The sequence below is a fragment of the Lithobates pipiens genome, unplaced genomic scaffold (genome assembly GCF_037356315.1).
Source record: "Lithobates pipiens isolate NorthernLeopardFrog02 unplaced genomic scaffold, aLitPip1_a1.2 Scaffold_16, whole genome shotgun sequence".
NCBI classification, from domain to species: Eukaryota; Metazoa; Chordata; class Amphibia; order Anura; family Ranidae; genus Lithobates; species Lithobates pipiens.
In genome coordinates, this window is record NW_027507748.1 from 577780639 (window position 1) to 577799660 (window position 19022).

At 44.1% G+C, this 19022-nt stretch overlaps 1 protein-coding gene across 2 annotated transcripts in view; it reads right to left on the minus strand.

Annotated features, from left to right (window-relative positions):
• Positions 1-19022, minus strand: part of NCKAP1L (NCK associated protein 1 like) — a 311632-nt gene that overhangs the window by 70315 nt on the left and 222295 nt on the right. For both annotated transcript variants that reach the window (XM_077483779.1, XM_077483778.1), the window contains 2 exons: positions 7531-7624; positions 2751-2867 (listed from right to left, as the gene is read on the minus strand). In XM_077483779.1, coding sequence (XP_077339905.1) covers positions 2751-2867; positions 7531-7624 — 211 coding nt within the window. The remainder of the gene's footprint in view (positions 1-2750; positions 2868-7530; positions 7625-19022) is intronic.

Below are 19022 nucleotides of genomic sequence, written 5' to 3' on the forward strand. Positions count from 1 at the left end.
AAAGCTACCCTGACAAATGCCATGTGGATGCAACAAAGGATAAAAAGGATGAAAAACGTTTTATTAAAAATAGAAAGGCAGTACTTTATGATAAAAACAAATGTCCCAAAATGCTAACTTTCTCTTCAAATGGTCTAAAACCATCATTAAATATCTTGGCACCATGATCCTCAAAATCTCTCCACCACTTTTGCATTACCCCCCACTTCACTACATAAAATCAAATGTGACTATACAATGACAATGTTTGGGGTTCTTTGGGATTCTAGTATAGATTAAGTACCACTTTGCAAAATAATTTGCGCTTTGCAGGGAAATCTGCCCCAGAGTTCAGTGAAATAAGTAAAGCTCTGCTGACTTCTATCATTGAATCATGTGCAGGTAAAAAGGCAGTTGTTTTTATTTTCCTTGCACATGACTAGGTATTCTTTCCAAAGGTAAACTTCACAACATTGAAAGAGCTCTGGGACACATTCCCTTGGAACTTCTCTTTCAAAGTGAACAGCATATTTGACTGTAGGAAATTAACCCACCAGTCTCCTTTATGCACTCTTCGATCATTTCTATACCACAATATTATACCCCTACATACTTAACTACGTGGGGAAAAGATGTTCACAACAGAGCAAACAGACAGAATACTTTATTATGCACGCAAAATTAAGAACCAGGAGCCTGGCATCACAATTCATACCCATCGGTACAGAGTACCCTAAATCATATGTTCCCAGCCTCCCCAGAATCTTGCTTAAAATGTGGCCAAGTAAAGAGAGACATACTCTATGTTCTGGTCATGTGACACTCTTAGACCATTTAATGTGTCTCAAACATTGTCAGATTTTACCATTTCCAATGACCTAGCCTTTTATCATCACAGCTCCGTACCAAGAAAAGCTTCCCTCCCTCATTTGGTTAATGCAGCCAGGAGCTACATACCTGCAAAGTGGAAGCAACCCGACACTCCGCCAATCTCACTGTGGTTAGCCAAACACTAATGAAGCACATTAAATGCAAGATCATATTTTCTTGTGGGGGAACACATGACAAATTTGGGGAACTTGGTTTTAATTGATTGAATTTACATTCTCCTTCAAGTACAATGCTCTCTTATGAAGTGACTCCTCGGTACCCTTCTAATGCTCTCTAAGCAGCTCAAGCATTACAAGCAGGAGGTAATCCAGGGGTGGAGGGAGGCACCCACCACCTCATAATCTCTACCCGCTATAAAATTCACATACTCCATGTCTTCCCCATCACCTCCTTTGTGCCCTCCCCAATCTCACCGCGTCCTTTCCCTACTGTTCCTACTCAACCTGGATTCCTATACCTCTACTCACACCACCTCTCCTCTCCACTACTCGGTCAGTTGTTTAAAAGACCCATACATTGGGATATGCTTACCTTCAATACACAACTTCCACATTCATAACCCGCTGTTTTCTGCATGAACACATCTCACAGCAAATGTTGGATATACTATACCCCGATTACTACTAAAATGTTTATATTTCAGATATCTGGCAAACTTACTGTACTAAACTAAAGAAACTAAACTAAAGAATTTCCCTGATTGCTATGTTTTATGTGTTCAATCTATACATATAATGTTGTATTAAATGTGTATGTGCCTTTTGTACAAATAATAAATATATATATAAAACAAATATTATGTTATGGTTGTCTGTACTGTAAAGTGGTTGTAAACCTTTGCATATACCCAGTGAAGTAACTGGCCTCAGGTAATACACTGAGATGAAACAAATTCTCCTACATATGTTGTACCTGTTTATCTGCAGCCATTTAATCTGTAGATCATTCTAAAAACACAGAGGACAAAGATTTTTTTTCTCAGGTTTAGCAGCAGGGGGTGGGGATCTGACATCACACACCCTGCAGATCTGGAGCATAGAGTTCCTTGATATCTGATAGATGACTGGAGGGAAAAGGTCACCCCCCAATATAGGCTTGAGTCGTGTGTTGTGTACTGTACCTGTCTCCCTCGGGGCTGTTGTAAAGATTGGGAAAACTGACTGAGGTGACTCGGGCAGGCAGAGTAGAGAGATCCAAAGGGAATCACACTTGGTGCTTTGGATTTAGATGAGTACACACTATAGTGGGATGTGCTTTGTTCATTTTCATGTCTGCGCTTTGTTTTTTTAAAAATAATTCCTACTGCTTATGAACTTTTACAATTCTTGCTTCAAAACAATGCAATGTCTTTGTTTGCTAAAAAGTCAGCAATAGATTAAAGCGGATCTTCACTGGATCTGAGCACCACAAATCAAGAACACTATTTAATTCATTTTTACTATTCAAAGCAAACTCCTCCATTCATTCATGTCTCCATGGTTTATTTTGTTGATAAATCACTTTGAAAAACACCTCCTAGCCGTGGCCATCTTGAGTAAGGGCAAATGATTCATGTAGCATTTACTTAATTGAATCCATCTGCCCTTAGCTCAAATATGCATACAGGAGAGCTGAGAAAACCCCTCCTTCTCCACCCCCCCCCCCCCCGAAGACTCCTGGGATGTATGACATAATTTGCCTAGGCAAGAGACCAGGAAGTAACAGAATAAATGTAAAATAAAAGTTTAACACAAGTAAATATTATATACTTTCCTATCTATTCATCTATTAGCAGTACGACAATTAGAAATAATCAATGTTGATAGAGAGAGTGAAGTTTTACTTAAAGTGTACATAGAGAAAGGTCATTGCGCATTTTCCTAATGCATAGTGTTTCTTACCGTCATTTTCTATGCTGTAGGAGGACATGGGATCGGAAGCCAGCAGAGGGAGAGACACTGCCAGAAACACTTGCAACAGACAGGCCACTTTGTACTCTTCATCAAGAGAGGAACTTTCTGTGAAAGAACAGTAATGAATGTTAACAACAGAGGAGCGGGCCTCATTAACAGATATCTACGCTCAAAAGGAAATTTGGAAAGGTAACCTAATTCTACTACTTAACACTGTGGTCATCAACTCCTGTCGTCAGGGCCCACTAACAGGCCAGGTTTGCAAGATAACTGAAATACATCACAGGTGATATAATTTGCTACTCAGTGATTGCAGAATTCTAGTCTGCATCTCCCCAAGGTAATACATAAAACCTGGCCTGTTAGTGGGCCCCCAGGGACAGGGTTGATGGCCACTGACTTAACATGTTCACCTAGTTAATGCATTGAAGTACAGTGATCCATATGCTAAAAGAGGACCTTTTTTAAAAATGCCAAATCACGATCACTCTGGATAATATACCCTATACTTTTGTGATTGAAGTCATGACTTCAATAAATTGGATATCATAGTCTGATCAACAGGAGACATGACTAGAGGAAAAGTGAACTGGGATAACTTTTTTTAAATGGCAATTACAAGATCTAAAACTAAATCTCTGGTTATGCTTTTGCTAGTATCTTTCACTTCTTCCCTTGAGTATATGTTTATGTAGCTACTAAACTCTAAAATTTGATTGTATACTCTCTATTTGTTGTAACCAGCAACTATGAACAAGAACTGGTGTTATTGAATACAGATTGAATTGAAATTTAGGTAGTCCTTTATTTTGCAAAGTTTTCGTAACTCTAAAAGAGATTGAACATGGATTGTGCAATCAATGTGTAACATATATTTAAACATTTTTTAGCAGCAACAAAACAACCACACTTTGCTATTAACATAACTATAACTGTTAATTTTGGAAATTGGTGAATGGATGTCTCCCTAGGAATGTAATAACGCTGATACCTTCATGAGTTTGTAAGTGCATTGGCTTAATAAATGTTATTTTTTTATGCAGATCTTCACGATAGAAAATATTCTTCTCCTTCCCTTTGGTGTTATAACGCTCAGTTCATATTTGTGACCATGGGCGTAGCATCAGGGGTCTCAGGGGTTGCAATTGTGACCCCGCTCCTAGCTCCAGGGGGACCAAAGATCTGTCCCCTGCTGTCGTATTACATTTGATTTCCTCCACAAAATCCAAGAGCTGGAGTCCAGCTCCAATCCACCTTGTGTCCCCCAGTACCCCAGCCAAGTTCTATAATCCAGTAATCAGCTTCCAGTTGTTTGCCCTCTCACCAGTCCACACCCTTCCTCTGCTCTCGGTGACTGGGGACATTTCATTACTAGGATGGGGGAAGGATGGTTTCTACAAAATATTTTGAATTATCCTTTCAATATATACATAAATCTCTGAAATAACTCTTTAGCCACTTGGAGTATCTTGGCGCGCAGTGGAAAGGACAACTTTCGCATTGGGGCCCACATGTTTCAAGCTATGCCTCTGTCTGTGACCACATTACAAGCCAGCATTTTTGCAAGTGGATGTCTAGGAGTTTACCTGTCTGAAGCTGGTGTACCTATGAATTGGTCTGGAGGAAGGCCACGGGGATGTGAGAGCCCATAACAACTACTCAAGCACTTTTGACCACTATTCATTAGCTGTCCCAGCACTCTGGAAACCCCAACCACTCTGTTGTTGTGCTGTGCTGATCCTTTTTAGGACTTGGAGGCTTCCTCGCTTTCCCTTCATTGAAGACCTTGGTTGAATCCCTGGAAGATACTCTCTGAGCCTTTGGACTTTCCTACTATCCCTTATTCTATTGGGGATTGGGGTTATAGCTGTCCACATTCTCTTGTGGATATTGAGTTCATTCACAATTGTACTCTATCCACTATTGCTTATTTTGTTCACACACCATATTATTTATGCACATGTTTATCTAAGTGAACTATATAGGATTTAATTTCATGTGATATAATTCACTATATACAGTTTATTGTATTTAGTAAGGATGTTTCTCACTTAATAGCGCTGCACTGTTTGTTTTTTTATTTTTGTAATTGTTCATGCTCCCTGTTGATTAGAACAGCGTTTTTTACTCGGGATGCTGCGGCACCCTGGCGTGTTGATTGGGGTTGTCAGGGATGATGCACTGCATATGTTATTTTTCCACATGATTCTGCCTTTCTGTGGTACCAGAGGGCTGACCACCAGCATATGTATAGCATCATGGACACACATGACACTAATCTAGGGCAGGCGGAATTCAGGGCAACCCTAGTAAACAGAAGAGAACTGAAGCCTGCCTCTATTTAGACCTGCCCCACCTCTGGCTCACTGTCATGCTGCCACATCTGTGCTGTGGTGAAAAGATAAAAAGGTAGGATTCTGTTGCGCAAAGGTGGGGAGAGGGGAACTGAGAAATTTAATGTGAAACTGACTGGGGTGCCTCAAGAATTTTGCATACTTTTAAAGGGTGTCATGACTAAAAAGCAGTGAGAAACACTGGATTAGAGACCTCTAGTTCTGACCTAGCAGGGTTGTGCTGGACAGGTTCACAGTTTTAACACAGAGAGCAAGGGTACACCTAAACAGCATTCGGGTAGGGAACAGGTTCTTTTACTTAGGCTTTGACTGCCTTTTAAGGCAAACCATAGATGATTTGATTTTCTTTCCTTCACGGGTGGAAGGAAAGAAATTCACTCAATTCCTCAATCAACACAGTCAGTATTGATGAGGGAATCCCTCCCGCAGCGCTACTATGTTCTGCCAGTGTGGAGGGGGGCACAAGGAGCCTTCCCACCCACCAGAACACCTTGATTACTGCTAGTGGCTATAGCCAATGATCGACTTCGGTACAACCAGTCTCTTCTGAACTGGCCAGGATTGGATTCACCTATTGCCATCTTAAAGAAAAAAAACGAAAGCCCCGTACACACGAGAGGACTTATGTCCGACAGACTTCCGAAGGAGTTCTGCCGGAGTTCTGCCGGAGTTCCAACAGAGTTCTGACGGACTTTTGGACTGAGCGGACACACAATCACACCAAACTCCGACGGATTCGAACGTGATGACGTACGACTGGACTCGAATAAGGAAGTTCATAGCCAGTAGCCAATAGCTGCCCTAGCGTCGGTTTTAGTCCGTCGGAATAGCATACACACGAGCAAATTTTTCTGTAGGAACTGGGTCCGGCGGAGTTCCGTCGGAAAAATTTGAAGCATGATCCATTTTCTAAAGTCTGTCAGACTTTTGCGAATCAAAAGTCCGTTGCAGCCCACACAGGATCGAATAGTCTGACGGAATCATTCCGTCGGACTTTGGATGTTGAAAAGTCCGCTCGTGTGTACGGGGCTTAAGACTTTCTGTAAGGGGTTGATATACTAAAGGCAAATAGGTTGTGTAATTTACAAAGTGCAGTTGCGCTCTGAAAGAGCAATTGCTCTAGAGCTTAGTAAATGAGCAGAAGCTCTGCTGATTTCCATCATCCAATCATGTGAAGGCGAAATAGTTTTTTTTTTATTATTATTATTTACCTTGCACCTAGGTATTCTTTGCAAAGTGAAGCTTTACTTGATTTATTAAGCTCTGGGGCAACTGCTCTGTTTGTCTTTAGTAAATCAACCTTATTGCACATCTTTTGCTTTCACTTGGAATGTACTTAGCTTATTTAAACTGAAAGTTCCGCTGGGCTTCAACATACAGTAATTTTCCTTAGAAAAATGTGTATATAGAGGTTACAGAAATGAGCTCTAAAAACTGAAGTTTCCCTTATTTTTGTTTCTTTGTTGCTAGGAAAAATGACTTGCAAATAATGGAACAGCTATTTCATAACTATTCCAGTACTTTTGTTGCCCAGCTACAAGTTGCCATAGAAAATAATGATAGATTTGAAGCTGGTATGAAACATTCAATCAAAGATCCCAACGTGGAAAAAAGGAAAATTGAGAGTTTCTGCATTAGAAAATAACAGCTAACTGGGCTCTTGGGAGCACACCTCCTCGATTTCCTCAGTTCTGTTGTAAGTAAGGTCAAACATGGTGCATTCCACACAAATTATAATACAAGTATTACCTCTGCATTTGCTATATTATAGAGGCCATCCAGAGGTGTTAACTGTGCCTAAGTAGTACCCTGAAAATGTACCCTTTGCCTTTAATTGCTTTTGAGAAATAGCAGTGCACTTCCTGGTGAGTTTCCCTGTCTAGGTGCTTCTGTGCTTTGAGTCTTAGAGCTGTATATCTGCAGTGTGTGATCATCTAGGGGTCATGTCTGTTACTAACAGTCTTATTAGATTTGCAGTGGGATTTGGTGATATCACTACTGCGATGCTCACTATTATTGCTGGAGAAAGATTTGTACCTGCGAACTTGCAGTGCAAGGATTTCCCTGCTTCATTCAGTTTGTGGATCTGCACTTTTGTCACTTCTCCTGCTGCTTCTTGATCATAACCCTGCCATTCATGATTACCAGTCATCAGAGGGGCAACTCTGACATAGGAAAGCAAAGACCTTCTCTTTTACCCAGATAGCTACCGCCACACAAAGGCACAGTGTAGAAAAAGGCATGACAAGTAATGGAAAAATGAAGAAACAAATCAGCAGCAGGGAGCCTACAGGCAATACAAGTGACTATTCCTTTGACCTCTGCTTTTTGTGTGGGCAGACTTCACATTCAGGTCCTCTTTAAAAATACTGGCTTACTTGCAATTTACGGCCTGCTATGCTGGTATGTTTTACCTGTTTTCATATTTGATAAAGCTGCCACCAAATGAGGGTCCACGTCACATGGAATACCCGCTGATGTTGCCAGTTCGAATATACTAAGTGTCACCTGAAACATGAAAGGCATCAAGTTACTAGTGTGCATAATTTTTCAAATCATCAAATTCTATTGAATTAAACAATAAAATGTAATAAACATTTCAAAAGTGAAAACAAATAAATAAAACACAAACTGCAGAAGAATAATTGCCCCAGGAGATCATAAACTAATTACCTACTATCACCGCTACAGACAGCTGGGGATGGAAAAATCATACTGTGCTATTGTTTTCTCTCAAACATGTAATAGGATGGAATAACTACACAAACAGTGAAACAGGTCAGTCTTAATGTGCTGCATGGGGTTATTTTTTTCCACCTGCCTGGTGGAAAATGAGTTCATTACTATTAACTGTCAGCACACATTCAATTACCCATTAACATCTAAAGACTGTGCATTTATTTTTCATTGTCTAGCGAGAAGATGAAATCCAGAGTTAAGACTAGACAGGAACACACAGGATATGACAAAGGATGCATTTGGTCTTTGTGATACTATTTTGTGGTCATACATTCATTTATACTATAGATTAGCTAATACAAACTGAGGTTATACAATAATTCAGCATAAGTGTGCTATCTGGCAAATGCAGATAAAGCATAACAGCTAGTAAACAAAAACAAAAAAATACCCCAGTTATTAACTCTACAAAATGTCTCTTTATACCCAAAGTATTAAACAGTAAAGCATGCCTGAAAACTGTCCCAGATTTGCCAGGACAGCCCCAGTGGCGGCCGCTCCATTAGGGGCACAGGGGCGCCACCCTCCCAATCCATGCATCCCTAATCTACACGTATGGATTTTAATGGGGTTTTTTTTTGGAAGCGCCTGAGGCTTTAATTGGCTTAAAAAAAGGGTGGGCTCAGGGGGCGCAGAGCACTGTGCCCTGAGCCCACCCAATTGTGTAACATTAGCAAATTATTATATGTCTTCCTGCTTCTCCTCCCCGTCAATCAGTAAGTAGCTCCTGAGACCCTCAGCAAGCTGGAGCAAGGAGCAGCATCAGCCTCCTAAGACCGATCGTCACTTTCCCGGCTCCATAGAGCTCGCAGTGTGCACCGTCCTCCTAGTAGAGCCCATAGCTCCAACAAGCGGGTCCTCCCAGTCCAATGAGAGCTGCCCAGGAGGAAAGAGACGGAACAGATGGATACAGAGATTGCAGATGGGAGGATGAGCGGGAGTCGGTGCGGAGAGCGGGGAGTAGTGTGAGTACCAAGGCTGACCTGTGTATCCGGGGGGTGGCGTTATGTGCAAGTAAGGGGGGCAAGTTTGGTTGCCGTCCCCCCCAAATATTGAGCACCAGCCGCCACTGGACAGCCCTATTTTTCAGCTAAATTTCCCACCTTAGGTGTGTGACCAGCTATGTCCTGGGAACACAGCATGAGGCTTGTTAAGTGCTGCCCATCATGACATAGGGGTGTGTTGCCCAGGATCTTCCTTCTCATCTTCAGCATGCATTAGAATATGCTGTACAGCTGAAGAGTGGGATGGGGCATCTCTACTGGACAGATGCAGGTATCTGAATTGAAGCTTAGAAGTGCCTGCACAAGGCAGCTACATTACATTGTGGGTGAGTTTGAAACCTTACCATTCAACCTCAGTGTGTTCTCTTGCCTGACCCACCAGCACCAGACACACAGCAAGAAGATGATAACTGCACAGGTGGGGATGGGGAATCAAGTTGCAGTGCTAGGGGGTGAGAATTGGAGACTAGGGTAAAATGGGCCTGGTCTTCGGATATAGAGGTGTGCTGGTAAAAGGGACATTGGAGGCAAAGGTGTGTTGGTGGAGGGGGCATTGGAAGTGGAGGTATGGGGGGGATAGACGCAGAGGTGTTCTGCGGTGCATTGGTGGTAGAGGTGTGGTGGGGGGCAGTACAGAGGTGTGCATTGGAGGCAGAGGAGTGTTGCGGTGTTACAGAAGTCTTCCAAGGAGGCATTGATGGCAGAGGTGTGCTGAAGGGTACAGATAATGAAGAGGTAGGCTGGGAAGACATTAGTGTCAGAGGTGTTCTGGGGGGTACAGACATGTACTGGAGTAGTATAGACCTGGCATAGGTGTTTTGGGGGGTACAAAGGTTTGATGGGGGGACAAGTAATAGCAGAGGTGTCTTGGGGGCATTGATGGCAGGGGTGTGCAGGGGGGACTTGTAGGCAATGGTGCGCTGGGGGTATTGCAGGTAAAGGTGTTCTGGGGAAGGTGGCAGAAGTGTGCTGAGGGGTAAAAAGGTGTGCTGGGGAATACAGACTGTTTGCGTGGTTTTGTCTGCAGACCTCCATTAAAACCTTGGGATCAGTGTTTAGGTATTTACTATTACTACCAGTGTTTTGTTGCTGTGTTTGTTTACATTTGTTTTTCTTCAGCCCCATAACTACAGATGTCTTATATATGTTTAATTAAAGTATATGTTGGAATACAGAATTGTATTTTGTGCAACTACTGTATATCAGTATTTAGTAGAGATATATTCTTCATCCAGTAGATGGCAGTGTTTATAAGCTTGTAGCTGCATCTATGCATCGTCTTTTCCCTGAATACAGTTCCTGTTTCCTGTTTGCAATTAAGCAGAAAAGCCCATGTGGACTGTGCACTGTTTGTTCTGTAGAGCTGTATAAATGAAGTCAGGTCAGAACACCCTTCAGATGAATGGACAGAGAGAGACCAAACAGCTCAGAACACAATCTCTCTTAGCACAGAAGATGATCAAATCATACATATATGTAAGCATGAAACTGCTAAAAAAATGGGGTAGGTTTACAAGAGGTGCATGAAAGAGCTAATCTCAGCAATAAACTGTATTTGATTAGAAAGTTATACAAAACTAAGCTGTTGAAAGGCCAGGATATACAGGATTACATAAGGCGCACATTGGAAATGGTTGAGATAAAATACTTTCATGTCACAGCATTATTACTCAGTGGTTTACAAGAAAGTTATGAAACGCTTGTCACAGCACTTGAGCACATCGAGATGATGAACTGAAAAAGCTAAGATTACAGATGAACTGTATCAGCTGAACTGCAATAAGGTGGTTAATACTTCCAAGGAGCAAAAAATATTCAAATTGCATTCACACATGGCACAGATGCCTTGGGCACAGGAGTCCTGACATATTAAAGAAATTAACTGAGAATGACAATGTAAATAAAATAAAAATTAGTATGTGATCAGACAATGAAATCCACCAGCTGTATAAAAAGAATAATGGCAAGAAAAGCCTTTCCAAAGCAGAGTAACAGCAGAGCTAACAATCCTCTTGACTTAATTCTTTCAGATCTTTGCAGTCTAATGGAGAAATTGACTCCAGGAAAGAAGAGGTACTTTCTCACTTTTATAGATGATTACTCCAGGTACACTACACTATGGGGGTTATTTACTAAAGGAAAATTCACTTTGCACTACAAGTGCAAACTACAAGTGCAAAGTGCACTTGAAATTGTAACGAAACTGCACTTGGAAGTGCAGTCACTGTAAATCCGAGGGGTAGATCTGAAATGAGGAGAAGCTCTGCTGATTTTATCTTCCAATCATGTGCAAGCTAAAATACTGTTTTTTATTTTCCTTGCATGTCCCCCTTGGATTTACAGTGACTGCACTTCCAAGTGCACTTTCAGTGCAATTTCAAGTTTCAAGTGCGCTTTGCACTTGTAGTTTGCACTACAACTTTCGGAAATAATCCCCAATATCTAAACCTAAACAGTATTTGGCTCAGCTAAGCAACAAATTTGGCAAAATGCTGAGTGTATTGCGCACAATGGAACTGAATATACATGTGATAAAACACAAGCGGTTCTCAGAAAGCATGGCATAATATTTCAAACTACTGTACCATACAACCCAGAACAAATGGGGTTGCAGAAAGAATGAACCATACTCTATGTGAGAGTGGAAGAACCATGCGGGGGGCGTGGCTTGGCGCCGAATGGAGACGGCCGCCTGATCCACTAGCTCTGTCCACCGGAGGTCCTGCTGCTTGCCTACAGGAGCACACATCGGCGAAAACATGGTGAAGCAGAAGGGGAAGTCACCACAGTCGCGGTCCCGCTCCCCGAGAGGCACGGATCAGCCGCCCGAACGGAGCATCCCGGAAATTTTCCGAGCCCGATCACGCGAGGCCGCGGCCTCACCTCGGGCCTACTCGGAGCACCGCTCCTCCAGCCTCAGCCCGTCGCGCAGGGGAGAAACCCTTCACACAGAGAGCCCCACCGCTGCCCGCCCGCTGAATATGCAAGACCTCAGGGCGGTAGCAGCGGATATTAAAGACTCACTAACAGCGGTGATAACTGACCTTAGGAGGGACATCCAGTCACTGCATCTGCGGATAGAGGACCTGGAAGACACTACAATCCGCCATGACACCACGATGCAGCAACTGCAGCATGCTTCCCAAACCCACAGCAGCCAGCTCAGAGATCTCCACAGACATGTGGAAGATCTGGACAATCGCGGACGTCGCCACAATCTCCGGGTAAGAGGCATCCCTGAATCCATCGATCAAACTCACCTGTCACAAGCAACGGTTCAGATTTTTAATGACTTGCTGGGAAGGCCACCTGAAACCCCCATAGAATGTGACAGGCTGCATAGAGCGCTCAAACCCAGGGGTAGGGACACGGACCCACCCAGGGATGTGATCTGCTGCCTGACAAGTTTCAGATTGAAGGAAGACATACTGAGAAGGGCCAGAGATCGCCGTAACCTGACTTACCAGGGGGTAGAGATCAAGATATTCCAGGATCTATCCCCCATAACCCTTCAAAATAGGAGAGATCTGCGTCCACTCCTGGACATCCTCTGCCATAAGGGCATCCAATACCGCTGGAAATTCCCCTTCTGCCTATCGGCTTCATCAGCAGGAAGAGTGGCTAACCTGCGGGTCCCGGAAGATCTCAGGGAATTCTGTGATATCCTACAAATCCCCCTTGTGGACCTTCCAGATTGGTACAGAGCCTACCGTAACCCAGCACTACCAAGCACCAACTCCATGGTACCGGTCCGGGATGACTTCCACATCCGGAGACGCAGATCGCTGTCCCCTAGGCCGCAAGCTCAGAGGGATCCGAGAGACAGAGACCGCCAGAGCCCCACGGCATCCCCAGCTCATAGGAGAGCAAGGCCGGACAGGCCCTAAGGTTCTGGATCTGATCCTAACGCCCACTTTCAGTGCCTTCCTTACCCAGAACTGTCGTTCCTTCTTTTTTTTTTTTGCCCTGGCTGCCGGGCCTCTTAACGTGACCAAGCTCCTTCCTCCCAATGCCCCTGTATGCCAGACTACCCGATATATTTGATGGAACTGCATTCCCTGACGCTTTTGTATGTACTTAGATCCCCTAACTTGTCTAGTATACCTGTGTACCAGCAAACAGGCTCCAGATGGATGGATCTACTGGCACAGTTATTTAATAGGGAGGGGAGGGGGATGGGGGGGGTTCACAAAACCTGAGTATCGGGACTGTCTTCTCAGGATAACACCCAGGTCCGGTGAGCAACCACTCTTTGAAACATTTCTGTGACTCTCCAGGTTTTCAAATGTTTTGTCTTTCCCTATCTTTACAATGGTCTCATGCATGTTGATGTCACGTTGGGGAAGGACCCGCCTAATTGGGTAAAGATCCATCCTCCTCCCTATCGCACGAACACAGGACACGCCATAGCATTACCTTCTAGAAAGTTTGAATTTCTGATACACCGAACGTCTCTGCTAGCTTGACCCACTTCGAGACAAATATGGTCGAGAGAGCCACCAATTCGTGCTACTCAGCTAGTTTGTGACTGACCACTCTACACCCTAAGAGATGACATAATGAAAGTCATTTGACCTCTATGGTAGCCCAATATTGATACAAATGTAGTTCCAAGTGTTTTCAAGTTATAACCTACGCTTGTCCACGGGTATACCTTACAGTTGTCAAATCTCCTATTTTACCCAAGTTCCTGAATGTTTCCTGCTTTGCTCAAGGGCAGTTGACAAACTTGAGTTGAATGTCTAGCCTCCTAGATCTCTTTACCCCTCTAGGAACACATTATGAGATTCACGTCTTTCCCCCGACCAGGGTGACCTACGCCACCCTGGGGGTCCCGACGGCCAGGTCAGCGTTAGTTTCGCTAGTTTTACAGTTTACTACAGGTTAAAAATGTTTATAATATCCGAAGGGCACTCCCCAATATGACGTTTTGTCATATGATGTCCCCCGGAGGATACTTTCTCTTTGTTTTCTGTACATGTTTGCTGGTTTATACTGTGTTAGATGTTCCTATGCATGATTGGATGCATTTCAAAGACATTGCTCTGAGCTCTATGATCCAGTGTCCCTAATCCTTTTTTTTTCTCTCTCCCCCTCCCACAACATAACAACTAGACATCTGCTCCAACTTATACAGACTCTTACCTAGACCTCCCATGGACCAGAAGCATCACTGATTGATACTTGGACGCCTTTCACCCCCCCACACAACGGGACTGTGAAGATCTCCGTTGACCCGTGCCGGACGACAACCCCTGTGACAGGGTAAGGTAGCTGGACTACACATACCCCTGGTTACTTCCTTACCCCACACACACAAACCCCACCCTACTTACCTTAAACCCAACCTTCCTCACCCCCGCTTCCCGTAGAACTCCTACTCCGCCACATTTCCCTCTCCCCCCTCTGATCACAGGCCTCGCCTTCTCGATCCCCTCCCTACCTCTTTCCTAGACTAAGATATACTCGGGGGCCCCGTACCACCCCAGATAACTCCTACTTAGACCACCTCTTCAGTCGACGGGAGTGCTGACGACCTCACTGAACACCTGTTCAGATTCCGACTCCCATGGCTGACACAAACCCTACCATGCCACTGACCAAAGTTAAAGTTGTCTCACAAAATGTTAAGGGCCTCAACATCCCGGAAAAGCGTAGCCAAGTTTTAGAGATGATGGCCAAATTGAAGGCGGACGTAGTCTTCCTACAAGAAACCCACTTCCATGCAAAACACATTCCGAAATTCTCAAACCGTCTGTATCCGACATCCTTCCATGCACCTAACCCGATAGCTAAAACGAAAGGGGTCTCAATCCTATTGTCGAGGAATGTCCTTTGGCACACAATTGACACCCTTATAGACCCAGACGGACGTTTCCTGTTTCTGAAAGGAACCATACACAACAGAACGGTTACTTTAGCTAATGTGTATAGCCCTAACACGGCCCAGGTCAGCTTTGTCCGGTCTGTTGTCTCAGCCTTGCTGGGCTTCCAATCTGGAATCCTAATTCTAGGAGGTGATCTTAATGTACCCCTACAACCCCTCCTAGACTCATCCTCCGAATCCTCCTTTTTACCCTATAGAGCGCTTAGACAAATTAAACTGCAACTACACGAACTCCTCCTACATGACACCTGGCGTACACTGCATCCTTCCGAAAAGGACTACACCTTCTTTTCGGCCCCCCACAATAAATACTCTAGAATTGACTACTTATTCCTCTCACAGAAAGACCTACCCCTCATAACATCAGCCACCATTGAACCAATGCTCATAGCAGACCACAATCCAATAACTCTCTCTTTAACATTCCCAGAAAAATGTTCCAACACCAAAATATGGAGACTTGACTCCTCCCTCCTCACTTCAGAAGGAGACGTCACAGATATACGGGAATCCATAACAAACTATTTTCAGGAAAATGCAAACCCAGAGATATCTCCCATCACCATATGGGAAGCTCACAAGTGCGTACTTCGTGGCAAACTCATGTCCCTTAAAGCCACCCGGAAAAAAGCACAGCAGGCGTTACTAGTGGAACTAACCACCAAAATTAGGAAATTAGAAAAGGCCCACAAACAATCACAAGCCCAAAGCACATACCTGGAACTTACCCAGACCAGGAAGTCACTAACAGATATCCTCAACCATAGGACTCAACGCAAGTTTACACTGACTCATAAACTTTTCTACGAGCAGGGGAACAAATGTGGAAAGTTATTAGCGAGAGCACTCCAGACGAAAAAAGCCAATACTAGCGTACACACCATAAAAGACCCCAAGGGTAAATCACACTCAGCCACAGCAGACATAGCAACACAATTCGCACAGTACTTCAAAGAACTATACAACTTGCCCCAACAAGCTGACACCCCATTGAGTACAACTAAAAGACAAACACTCATCATGGACTTTCTTAACAAATACAGTCCCAATCCCATCCCAAGGGAAGAAGCTTGCGATCTTGATAACCCCTTATCCGAGGATGAATTCAAAATAGCCATTAAACAATTAAAGCCGGGCAAGAGCCCGGGCCCGGATGGCTTCTCGGCACCATATTATAAAACCTTCACAGACCTCCTCTCAGCTCCGTTTCTTAAAGCTTTCAACTCTCTTACACCATCCTCTACCCCCTTCCATAGACTACTAGAAGCCCATATCACGGTCATACCGAAGGAAAACAAAGATATCACCTCAGTCACCAATTATAGACCAATCTCCCTACTCAATGTAGACCTTAAAATATTCGCCAAAATTTTAGCGAACCGCTTACTACCTTTCTTACCCTCTGTTATCAGGAAAGATCAGGTCGGCTTTGTCCCTGGACGAGAAGCCAGGGACAACACCATCAGAGCTATTAACCTACACCATTTGCTCACCACTCAGAATCAAAGAGGCTTCTTTCTGTCACTGGATGCGGAGAAGGCATTTGACAGGTTGGCCTGGGACTATCTAGGGGCAGTCCTACGCCAGCTGGGAATACCTAACCGAATGTATAACCTTATTATGTCCTTATATGCTACGCCAACAGCAAGAGTCAGGGTAAATGGCCACCTGTCAGATGCCTTCTCCATCCAAAACGGTACGAGACAGGGATGCCCCCTGTCCCCTCTCCTCTTCATCTTGACCCTAGAACCCCTTCTCCAATGTATACGCTCCAATGATGACATAAAGGGAATTCCAGTGGCAGGACACACACACAAGCTAGCGGCCTTTGCCGATGATGTGCTATTATTCCTGACCGAGCCATTGACATCAATCCCCTCTCTACTTAGAGATTTCAACCTATTCCGTCGCATTTCTAATTTAAAGATTAATTTCTCTAAATCCCATGCCCTCAATATCTCCTTACCTGATGATCTCGTTGCCCAATGCCAGAACAATTTCCCCTTTGTATGGAAAAAAGATTCCATCACCTACCTAGGCACCCAACTCACCTCACAACTATCAGATCTATACGCCAAAAACTTTGCTCCACTGGTTAGTGCCATCTCCGCAGATCTGCGGAGGTGGGATCGACCACACTTTTCCTGGTTTGGCCGTGCAGCCATTCTAAAAATGAATGTGCTTCCACGTGTCTTGTACCTACTACAAGCTCTTCCCATAAAACTCCCACTAACATTTTTTCGGACAGTAAAAAGTATATCGCTGAGATTCCTCTGGAAACATAAACGTCCGAGGATTAGCTTCACCCAACTCTCCAAACCCAAAGGTAAGGGAGGAATTGGCCTCCCTGATATCCAAAATTACTCCAGGGCCTGCCACCTTGGAAGGATTGCTGACTGGTCACTACACAAAGAGAGTAAGGATTGGGTATCCTTGGAGGAATCCTTCTCAGATCTGCCACTGAAATCCATGCCGTGGATTCCAGCCTCCTTTATCCCTCAAACTCTAAAGAAACACCCCCTCATAGGAGCAACCCTGGATTGCTTCAGAGAGGCCTGCAGGAGATTCCGAATTTCTTCTAACCCAGGTCCCCTTACGCCTATCCGCCTCAACCCAGCGTTTGCTCCGGGTATGTCCAGTAACTTTTTAAAGAACACATGGCCACACGACACAGTCTTAGCCCGCCACTTCTTCCATTCGGGCACACTTCTGGAACGCACCACAATTCCCAGCCTCCCAAACAGCCCTCCCTTCCCGTGTTGGACTTACTTCCAGATCCGACATTTTATCCACACAAATAACCAATCTGCATGCCTATCTAGGGAATTAACCCCATTTGAAGACTTATGTTCCCAATCTTCAACTCAACAACATATGATCTCAAACATTCATTCAATGCTTTTCACAGCGACCTCCCCTAAAGACGGAAAGGCATGTAGAGCTTGGGAAAGAGACTTGCAAATTGACCTTTCTGAAGCTGACTGGGAACGGATTTTCACAATAGCTCACAAAGGCTCACTTAATGTCACAATACAGGAAAATAATTACAAAACACTCACCAGGTGGTATCGCACGCCAGAACTTTTGAATAAATTCAAATCTGACACCTCTGACAAATGTTGGAGATGCTCAGCCGATAAAGGTACACTTCTCCACATTTGGTGGTCTTGCCCACTGCTTCAGTCATTTTGGACACAGGTCCGTGACATAACTTCCCAGGTAACTACATACCCTCTAGACTTTACACCAGCTCGGCTTATTCTTCACCACGTTTCTACCTCGACCCGATCGTACAAGAGATCCCTGGGGATCCATATGATAAATGCAGCCAAGCTATGCATCTCAACACACTGGGGCACGTCCCACATTCCAACGGTGTCTGACTGGCTAACACGCGTGGGAAGAATAGCCGAGATGGAAGAGCTAATCTACATAGCACGAGATTCCCCATCCAAATTTACACAGACGTGGGCCTGTTGGACCCACTTTCGAACCACAGATGGGTATTCTGCCCTGATGAACCTTAACACTCCTCCTTGTTCCAATAGCTGATTTATATTATTCTAACCATTCCCTCCTGGACAGACTATCCCCTTCATTTATATCAGGAACCTTGGATTCAATCCTTACAGGGTCCCAGAGGGAGCTCCCGCAGGCCGGGGGCCCTCACGAGAAACTTTCCCCTCACTACCGCAGTGGAGGGGGTCGAGAAGGCGACTCCCCTGGTTAACTTCCACCCTCCCTCACCCACACTCTCTACCTGACCTTCCCCCCAATATCCCCCCCTCTCCATCGCCCCCTGTATCCCCTATCCCCCTCTAGAAGACTGACTTTCCCCCTCCCCCCCAAAAAAAAGACTAGCTTACCTTGATGGACTGACATCCTTCCTTGCTCCTTAAACTCATCAAGACAGATGATAACACTTCTCTTTACATGATCTCACATACAGCGAGCCAGGACACAGACACTACGGATCATTTTCTGAAGTGAATATGTGATCAATACTATTATTAACTCCGATCCCATACTTTGAGAGATAGGGCTCGATAAGCTCCCGTATTCTGCATTGTTGTAATCACCAGTAATTGGTGGAGCTTCAGAAAAGTTGTTTGAATATTAATACGACTTGATTGTTCCATATGTTTGGTCAGATTTATCCTGTAATAGTATGCAAATACGCACAATGTCTATTCATTTATTTCACATTTTGCATTTCTGTATTTGCTTCTTTTAATACTAATAAAAATTTCATGGAAAAAAAAAAAAAAAGAACCAT